The sequence below is a fragment of the Nicotiana attenuata genome, chromosome 4 (genome assembly GCF_001879085.1).
Source record: "Nicotiana attenuata strain UT chromosome 4, NIATTr2, whole genome shotgun sequence".
NCBI lineage: Eukaryota > Viridiplantae > Streptophyta > Magnoliopsida > Solanales > Solanaceae > Nicotiana > Nicotiana attenuata.
In genome coordinates, this window is record NC_031992.1 from 5,731,229 (window position 1) to 5,741,789 (window position 10,561).

Sequence of the window (10,561 nt, forward strand, 5' to 3'; positions counted from 1 at the left end):
GATGGACGGACAGTTCGAGCGCACATTTCAGATTCTTGAGGATATGCTCCGTGCATGTGTGATTGAGTTTGGAGGGTCTTGGGATCAGATCTTGCCATTGGCGGAGTTTGCCTACAACAACAACTATTAGTCTAGCATTCAGATAGCACCGTATGAGGCTTTATATGGTTGGCGGTGTAGATCTCCGGTGGGTTAGTTCGAGCTGGGTGAGGCTAGATTATTGGGCATAGACTTGGTTCAGGATGCTTTGGAGAAAGTCAAGGTGATTTAGGATAGACTCCGTACAGCCCAGTCCAAACAGAAGAGTTATGCGGACCGGAAGGTTCGTGATGTTTCCTATATGGTTGGAGAGCGAGTTCTGCTTCGGGTTTCGCCTATGAAGAGCTTTATGAATTTGGGAAGAAGGGGAAGTTGAGTCCGGGGTTCATTGGCCCTTTTGAGATATTGCGGCGTGTTGGGGAGGTCGCTTATGAGCTTGCCTTACCTCCCAGCTTGGCAGGGGTTCATCCGGTATTTCATGTGTCGATGCTCCGGAGGTATCACGGTGATCCGTCACACGTGTTGGATTTCAGTTTAGTCCAGTTGGACAAGGATCTATCTTATGTTGAGGAGCCAGTGGCGATACTGGACAGGCAGATTTGAAAGCTGAGGTCAAAGAACATTGCATCAGTAAAGTTTCAGTGCCAGGGTCAGCCGGTCGAGGAGGCAACCTGGGAGACCGAGCAGGATATACGCAGCCGTTACCCTCATCTTTTCACTACTTTAGGTATGTCTCTATGCTTGTTCGAGGACGAATGAATGTTTAAGTGTGGGAGGATGTGACGACCCGGCCGGTTGTCTTAAGAATTAATGCCCCGATCCCTTATTAACTGCTTTCCCCGTATTTATTTCTGCTATTTTGAATTGCCGGGATGTTCGGTTTTGAGTTTCGGAGAGTTTTGGGACACTTAGTCCCTAAATGAGAGCTTAAGTGTTGGAAATTTCACCATAGTCGGAATAGTGGGAAGACGGCCTCGGAATGGGATTCCGATGGTTCCGTTAGCTCCGTTGGGTGATTTCGGGCTTAGGAGCGTGTTCGGATTGAGTTTTGGAGGTCCGTAGCTAATTTAGGCTTGAAATGCCAAAAGTTGAACTTTTGAAGTTTTCGGTTCGATAGTGAGATTTTGATCCGAGGGTCGGAATGGAATTCCGGAAGTTGGAGTAGCTCTGTTGTGTTCAATGTGATGTGTGTGCCAAATTTCAGGTCATTCGGACGAGGTTTGATAGACTTTTTGATCGAAAGCGTATTTTGAGAATTTTTGAGTTCTTAGGCTTGAACCCATGGTTAATTCGAGGTTTCGATGTTGTTTTAGGTATTTTAAGGATTGGTACAAGTTTGGGCAGTGTTATTAGACTTGTTTGTGCTTTTGGTTGAGGTGCCGGGGGCCTCAGGATGATTTCGGATGGTTGACGGAAGGATTTGGAGTTTGGAGTTGCAGCTGAAGCTATAAATGCTGTCATAACCGCATCTACGGTTGAGAGGCCGCAGGTGCGACTCCCGCGGATGCGGAATCCAACCGCAGAAGCAGCAGATGAGGAAGGGGCCAGGAATCGCAGAAGTGGCATAAGTACCGCACCTGCGTGACCGCAGATGCGGATTCTGGGTGCAGGTGAGGCGGGGAGGTTTTAAGTGAGAACCGCAGAAGCGGTTCCCCAACCGCAGAAACGGTATCATGGATGCGATTTTTGGACCGCAGATGCGGGATTGCTGGACAGAACACATAAATAGTTGCCTTCGCAAATTTGAGCTATTCTTTCACCATTTTCATCCGAGAAGTGAGCTTTTGGGGAGATTTTTGAGAGGGGATTCAAGAGAGCTTCGAGGAGGTAAGATTCTTGGAACCTAAACTCGTCATTATAGTGATTTTTATCATCCTAAGCATGAAAATTTAAGGAAAATCAGTGGCAAATTGAGGGTTAAGGCTCGGTTAATTAGGGACCTTTGAGTGATAATTTGAGGGACCATTTGAGGTTCGATTTTGGTACTTTTGGTATTACTGAACTCGTGAGAGCGTGAGGTTTCTGGAAATATAAATTTAACTCGATTCCGAGATGTGGGCCCGAGGGGCGTTTTGGTCATTTTAGCTAATTTTGCGTATTAGCTTAGAATTTCTTTGTAGAATCAGTTACTTGAAATGTTATTTACATTATGCAATTGAATTGAATAGATTTGGGCCATTTGGAGTTGAGTACTCGTGGCAAGAACGTGGTCTCGGGTTGATTATTGAGTCGGTTCGAGGTAAGTGGCTTGTCTAACCTTGTGGGGGGGGACATTCCCCTTAGGATTGGTATTGTGATAATTGAAATGCCCTGTACGTGAGGTGACAAGTGCGTACTTGTGCTAATTTTTGAAAATCCGGTTTTTATTAAAATAGCATTAATTGTGTTTTTCTTTTCTTGCTTACACTACTTGGAAATTTAAGCCTACTATTAGCCTGGAGAAGCATGTCTAATTGACTAAATTGCTCTATTTGCTTTAATTGCCTTATTTGTGTTACGTGAAGCATGTTAGGTTAGAAATATCTGTTTTACTTTGGTATGAAGTTGAGTTTAATTGAGTATTCATGTTGCTATTGTTGTGTGTTTTACTTTGGGACTACGGGAAGGCATCCCGGGAGATCCCCTGTAAGTATTTATGATTGAGCTGAGGTGTGGGATACCGAGAGATCCCTGGCACATATATTGAGGATACCAAGAGATCTCGGGATACCAAGAGATCCCTAACGTATATTGAGGATACCAAGAGATCCTCAGGATACCAAGAGATCCCTAGCATATATTGAGGATACTAAGAGATCCTCGGGATACTGAGAGATCCCCGATTATTATCCTTGTGAAGAGTGGTGTTCCTTGTGATTATTTTTGCCTCTGTTTCAGTTGTAGTTATCTTTATATCCTGTGATACTTTTACTGTTGTACTTATTTATACTGTTCTGTTCTATACTGTCGAACCTTATATTTTATTTATCCTCAGTAGGGCCCTGACCTTCCTCGTCACTACCCGACCGAGGTTAGGCTTGGCACTTACTGAGTACCGTCGTGGTGTACTCATGCCCTTGCTGCGCATGTTTTTCATGTGCAGATCCAGGTACTGCGACTGAGACTTATTACGCTCGAGGCGAGGCGTTGTAGAGACTCCGAGGTATATCTGCCGCGTCCGCAGACCGAAGAGTCCCTTTCTACTCTTCCTTTAAGTATTAGCCCTTCTGTATTTTCCTTCTTTGTTAGATATTCTGGAGTTAGATATTATTAGACATTCAAAGGCTTGTGATCATGAGATTCCGGATTTTGGGAAAAGTACTAGTGTTTGAGAGTTGATATTGTGTATGTCGAGTGGCACTATTAAACACTGTTTTATTCACTATTTCGGTTTTATCTGTTTTTCTTCCGCAAATTGGTTTATTTTCCGCATTATTAGGCTCACTTAGTCGTAGGGACTAGGTGTCGTCACGATGGTTCACTGAGGGCGAACCGGGGTCGTGATAGATTACTATTCTGATATTATTTATATGAACATGATTTGTAGTGCTAGAATTTTTTTGTGCCAATAGATATAGAGTATGTGTATTATGTAATAGTTTTTATAGTTATAGGCAATTGTTGGAACGACCCCATACAACTATATACCATGTTAGTATACGAAATGAGCAAGTTGCTTTGCGAATATTTAGCTTGCGATGCGAGCATATATATTTTCTCATACTTTTATTGCATCCTTTAATGTTCTGGTGCAGTAGTATAGTCGCAGATAGTTGTAGCAATATTCTAGAGCAATCATATACTCTGTTGGTATACATTTATACCATGTTGGTATACATGTATACCATATTGGTATCATATGGTACTAGAAGTATTTTTTGTTACTTATACTTTTATTGCATTTTCCAATATTTAATTATCATTTCTATTCTAACTAGTATATGGAGATTTGGTTGCTGTAGATTATGTTTTCTTGCTGCATAACTGGTTGTGTTACTGCTAATGGTAGAGTGTGTACTGATATTTGTAGGAAATGAGACCAAGGTTTGCATCATTGCAGGACAATCATGTGTTGATTCTTAGAATCTGATTATGTAGTTTATGGTGCTCAGCAACAGTCAGTGCGATATTCACTGAATTAGATCAAGTGACAACTGATATTATTTCAGTTTAATAATTGAATTTAAAAAAAGTGAAAAAGTACCAAAGTATATTATACTAGTTATATTACAAAAAAGGTGAACAAATATTTACTATATCAGTTATTTTTTCTTGTTGTATAAAAAAAATAATAAAGAATAGTGAAAACAGTAAATAAAATTAGATTATGAAGAGAAAAAGAATATAAGGAAAAGTTAAATGAAATTAGAAAAGGAAAAAAGAAAAAAAAATTAAGAAGAAAAAGGAGAAAAAAGAAAAGGAGAAAAAAAGGAAAAAAAAAAGAAAAGAAAAGAAGCATAAAAATAAAAAAGAATTAGAGGAAAAAGAGAAAATTCCTCACAAAAACTACTATGGGTAGAAAATGTAAGTAGTTTGATAGGTAGAAAAACAAATGTATAAACAAAAGTAAATAGTTTATTTTTGCGATAACTGTGTCATTCTCCCACAACTAAACACGCAGAGAAAGTAGTTTTTCTACGTTGTGTTTACGGTTCAAAACATGGCCCGTCAACGAAGTTAAAATATCATGGTATAGCCAGTTTTCACACTGGTCAATGAAAAATAGCCAGCGTTTATCAAGTCATGAAAAATAGCCACTATTTTTCTGCAACAGGGACCGGTCCATTATAATATACGGGAGTTCTGGTGCATTTGTGTACGAACTCCAGCATATTATCCTGGACCGGTATACTTTGCTAACTCCTGTAAAATTTGCGGGAGACTGGAGCACCAGTGCTCCAAACTCCAGTATATTATACTGGACAATTATACTTGCTGGAACTCCAGTAAAATTTGCGGGAGTTCCAGCATAATTATGCTTGAACTCCCGTAAAATTTGCGGGAGTTAGCTATAGTATCTTGGACTCCGTAAATTACGGTAAGTTCGAGTACTANTACTTATGCTGGAACTCCCGTAAAATTTGCGGGCGTATTTTTCCGGATTTTGAACAGTGTTTTCGCTCAGATTTAAAGTGGCTAAATTTCGATGATTTTTGAAACTTGACTATTTTTCAACGACCAGTGGTAAATCTGGCTATTTTTGAATTTCTCCCGTCAACGAATGAGCAAAGGCCCATCATTATCCGAAAGGTGAGCCCAATCCAGCTACTTCGCATCATTGCCAAACAGGCCCAATATCAGTCAATCAGCTGAAGGTTGAGCTTTCAGAGCTCACAGTGGGTGCAAACCGAGTCAAAGAGTGAGCGACGAGCGAGTCAGAAAGCGAGAGAGAAGATGTTTCTCCGAAGAGTAGCGAGGCCGTTGATGATGATGGCGAAGGTGAAGGAGACAACAGGGATCGTAGGTCTCGATGTGGTCCCAAATGCGAGGGAAGTTCTTATTAATCTTTACAGGAAAACCCTAGAAGAGATCAAGGCTGTCCCGGAGGACGAGGGATACCGGAAAGCCGTCGAAAGCTTCACGCGCCACCGCCTCAGTGTCTGCCAGGAGGAAGAAGATTCGGAAGTGATCGAGAAGCGGCTTGGTTGTGGCCAGGTTGAAGAGTTAATTGAGGAAGCGCAAGATGAGCTTAAGCTCATCGGTCACATGAACGGTCCGTACAATTACAAACTTCTTTCTCCCATTTTTACTTAATATATATGTGTGTGTATTTTGTGTGTGTGCATTCATTTCTATGCAATTGTTAAACAGGGGGAATGTTTTTTTGTTCTTTTTATTTTTTATGTTTCTCTTTGATTTTAATACGGAATGGTTGATGAAAATATAGATCTATATTTTGATTTACCTGTTTGGTACTATAATTATGGGGATTAAGAAATGTAGGATAGTGAGAAGAAACTACTGTTATGGTAATCTGCCAATTTCTAATAAGTTTCAACCTGGATTTGACTGGCGTTGAGTGATTATGGATAAAAAGTGCGTAACTTTCTCTAAAATTAACTATGCTAGAATAAATCATATCCAGTTGTGGACTAACAGGAGGTGAAATTTTGCTTAGCTTGATTAGAAGTTTTACTTTGTCAAGAAAAAATGGTCTTTCTTTCCACCACCGAACACCAAAAAATTATGAATGATTTCGTGAAGTTGGACTATAAAGATGGCTACTTTTATTATAATTCACTCTGTTAAGGAGAAACTTTATTTTCTTTAAGTCTGAGGTAGTGAAGGAAAATGAAGAGGGGTTGTTTCTCCTACTTATGTTATATTTGTTCCCTGAGGATCACGCTTAGGAATATGAAGGGTCTCTCTCCTCATTCATGAGCTTCGTCTTGCAATTTATTTTATGCACGGAATGCCGTAAAGTCATTTTGTAGACTTGAATGCCTAAGAAGGTTATGAATGTCAGGATAAGACGATTAACAGAGAAAGAATGTCTGGTTGTTCTTTTTTCTGCCATCTTTTTTATAGGTGAATTACATTAAGATCTTCCTGTGTGATTTCACAGCAATGTCTACAAAAGCCTGATATCAGGCTGATAGATATTCAAGGATTTGCATTAGAAGCACCCAAGGACGTGATGGGTAAAATGTCTTGCATCCTATCATACAAAAGTTAGTTCTTTTTGGGCCACTGAGTATTTGAACATGCATTGTGCATCTTTCAAGCTCCTATTTTCTCTATATGGTTATTTTTAGCACCACATATTCATGGTCTTTAAGTAGTTCTTTACTAGTTTTGTTTGCCCAACAGTGCGTACTTAGTGAATTTTCTTCCAGAATTTGCATTTTCTCAGGTTTGCTCAAGCAATTTACACTCAAGTTCCTTCTTACATTAAGGTTTTAAGTATCGGTTGTGTGATAGATCTGAATAATATCATAGAAACCTTATAACTATCATGTTTTCATTCCTCAGATGCCTGACCACTTCCTCTCCTAGTATGAAATGGTGGAACCCTCATTCTTTAGGTTGATAGATTATAGATCTATTACATAGAAACACATATTGCTACAGAATAGATAAATCTTTCTGAAATTGCTGCACCTCATTATTTTATGTTGGATGATGCTAACTTTGAGATTTATTTTACATGTGATCATAATCATCCAAATCTGTGCCCCTATTATCTCTACAACTAATGAAGCCTCAATCATCTAGGGTAGCTACACTGGTCTCTCTCCATGGTGCTAGCCTATATTTTGTTTTTTGTTCTATTGGTTTTCGAGAAGTAAATGTGAACAAATATTTTTCCACACCCCAATTATTAGCCTAAGCATCTTTGCTCTAAATAAGTAAACTACATCCTATACTCACTCTACTCCATTCCATTCTTCTACTTTGTAGCCATTCTCTCCTACTTATATCATTTTTATTGTCTGGAAAGACATTGTAAGGTATAAAGCTCTATTTACTTTACCGATCCAAAAAAACATTGTCTGAAAAGCATCTTTAAAATATTACTCCCTCCGTTCCAATTTATGTGAACCTGTTTGACTGGGCACGGAGTTGAAGAAAAAATATTGAGTTTTGGAATTTGTGTTTCTAAACAAGTCAAAAAGAGCCCAGAGTATTTGTGTGGTTATAAAAGCTTCTCATTAAGAGTAGAATTGTAAGTTTAAGCTAAATTGTTTTCAAATTTAGAAAGGGGTCATTCTTTTTGGAACAGACCAAAAAGGAAATAGGTTCACATAAACTAGAACGTAGGGAGTATTCACTTTCAGGTTTCAGCTTTATAAAATGTTAAAATAATAAAATATTTTCCGGAAAAAAAAAACTGTTTCTAATTTTTGATAGCCTCGCAACAGTTTGCAACAAAATATAATTGGGCTATGCCATTGCAACTGTTGAAGTCCTTGTTTAGTTGGTCAGTCTATGGGGCAGTCAGGAAAAAGCTTCTAGGCTGATCATCAGGATCAGTTTCAAATCAAAGTTGTTTATACTTCGATTAGGGGGTCCAAACATGTTAATCCAAGTGACTTCTCAAAAAAAAATTTGTTAACCTATGTGGTAAAAAATTTGTTATTTGCACTATGTACGTTTTGGTCAACTCTGTGCAAGATCAGTACCACTTTGCTGCTGATATGAATACAGCAATTTGCATCAAAGGGACGAATATCTGGACTTTACTTATAAGCTTATGAGGCTTCTTCTTTGTTGTTGTGTACTCATTTCTGTGTGTTCATTTGTCTATCACCTGTGGGGAATATGAACTTCACTTTCTGTGTTATGTATTTGCTGATTTTGTTTGGCAAGCTAGTGGGAAAATCTTTCATTGGAGGTCCTTACGTCTTGGCTTCAAATATATAGAGCTACTTGCATCCTGTCAAATAAGTGACTTTCTTTTATTATTTTATTCATCTTCTTTTAGACTGTTAAGAAAATGAACCTTGGGCTAACTCATCACATTACTTAGCTCATGAAGTGAGTATTTTTCAAGAATACCCCTCCTCTGTTGTGGGACAACCTATTCCCTCAACCGGTGTGGGACACTTAACATCCCTTCTCCGCATGCCCAGGACTGAAGCTTGTTGAAAATATACTCTATTCTGGAACATTGACGTAATCTAGTAAGAATATCTACTTACTAATCATCTGTGTTGATAAAACTTGTTATAATGCATCTAGATTCCATCTTTTATCGAATAAAGTGACAATTTGTATGTGGTTCGTTCTTTCATAAAATACAGGATTTAAAGCAACTTTTAGCTGCTTCCATTGAGAAATGCTGATCAAAACAAATAGCATTTAGAAAAAAAAAATGAATTGTCATTTTATGGACCTGATGGTGAATTGTAAACCGTAATGTCCATCATGTTACAACCGATTTATTGAAAGTTTTGTCCTATTTTGTGTACTTATTGTACTATGTATATCTGATATTTTATTTTCTCTTTCACTTTTTCTTTTATAGGCATTCATGTCCATCAGAATGCTTAAAAAGGTCTACCATTTTATATGGTATTAGAATATTATTCATTACTTACGCCTTTGCTTTCATTATTCTGTGTTGAAGTGGTGTCTTGTATGCTAAGCTTGATCTTACCCTCTTCCCCAACCCTCCCCTGCTGCCTAATGGGTAAAGAGCCTAATTTTGTGCATAGAGTATTATATAAAAATCAAAAGTATGTTTGATCATAAAAACATCTTAATGGTCTTTCTTCATGATCCATTAAGGGAGACTTCAAAGGCAGATTTCTTTTAGAGAAGAGGTCGATTTAAGATTCTGAATGGGAAATTTAACCTATGAATCAACCCCTTCTGGGGTGAAGTTACGATATGTTGTTATATGTGCTTAAGAGTATTTTCAGTTTTAATTTCCATTTAACCTAAAGCCATGATCAATGGTTTTTCTTTTACAGAGTGGAAACCTTGGGGTGTTCCCGATGATTACGAGTGTGAAGTTATTGAAAATGATGCTCCAGTGCCCAAGCACATCCCCCTTCACCGTCCTGGTCCCCTTCCTGAGGAGTTTTATAAGACACTGGAGGCTGTTACTTCTGGCACATTGGAGACTTTAAAGAAAGATGAGCCTGCAATTGCATCAGGTGAATCCCAACCAAAGTAGCATCTCAATGGTGACTCTCTGCACTGATCAACCCATTTCAAGATCAAAAACTGAATGTGCTCACAGTCTCATCATTGTGTTCTTTTTTTGTTGTCGAGAATGCTCTCATCCTCGTGTTCTTCTCTTTGTGCTATTCTTATATAATCCTTTAATTAGATTAGCCGGAGTTTGTGGACACAGCTTGAGCGATTAGTTAATAAAAACAAACCGACTCTGGTTGCAATGGTCTATTTATTTCTGTTGTTGAAGCTACATAACAATTTTCCAGTCATCGAAAAGCATCACATTGTTAAATAAGGAGCCTAATTTCATCTGTGATTGAGATAAGGTGTTTAGTTTTTGTCCACATTGGAGCAACCCTCTGTACTTCTATATCAATCGTAAAGTCAGATGCCGTGTCTGAGCCAAGAAGAATTATTTGTTGAAAAATGGTTTTTCCTTTGTGTATCTGTGCCCCGTACATTTTTTTATTTTGAACTTGTCCTCAGGAATACTAGCCTCATTTGGATGTTCACTTGGTAGACTCTCAATCAGGACATCACTCTTCTGTGCTCAAAAAGACAAAATTCTGAGAACTCTTGAAATGGGAATTTTTTTATTTTATTTTTTGGAAATTAATGTTGAAAAAGATCCCTATGCGAAATATACAAGTCACTGATGTTGTCGATTTAGGAACTTTCCAATAATATGTATCCGATTTTCTGTCAGATAATTCTGTTTTACTTCGGTTTTTCATTTTCTTTTCTTTCTTCACGATATGATAATGGAGTTGAATTCCAATAATGCTAATTGAAATGGGAGATTTGCTTGGTGTTCTGAGTTGTGCATAAGCTTTTATTCTGGACAAGAACTGGCCTCAGCCACCTTATAAAAGAGAAGAAGAATTGGCCTAAACTACCAAGCAAGCCCGTGTGCTTTTAA

The 10,561-nt window shown here is 38.3% G+C and overlaps 1 protein-coding gene across 1 annotated transcript; it reads left to right on the forward strand.

Annotated features, from left to right (window-relative positions):
- LOC109224881 (probable NADH dehydrogenase [ubiquinone] 1 alpha subcomplex subunit 5, mitochondrial) lies at positions 5,327-9,909 on the forward strand. Its single transcript, XM_019389447.1, has 2 exons — positions 5,327-5,731; positions 9,435-9,909. Exons 1-2 carry the CDS (start codon positions 5,413-5,415, stop codon positions 9,638-9,640), a joined length of 525 nt encoding a protein of 174 aa, XP_019244992.1. The 5' UTR covers positions 5,327-5,412; the 3' UTR covers positions 9,641-9,909.

Coding starts and splice junctions, on each gene's coding strand:
- LOC109224881 (XM_019389447.1), top strand. CDS start 5,413: ATGTTTCTCCGAAGAGTAGCGAGGCCGTTGATGATGATGGCGAAGGTG. Junction 5,732..9,434: donor GCTCATCGGTCACATGAACG/GTCCGTACAATT, acceptor TTTCTTTTACAG/AGTGGAAACCTTGGGGTGTT.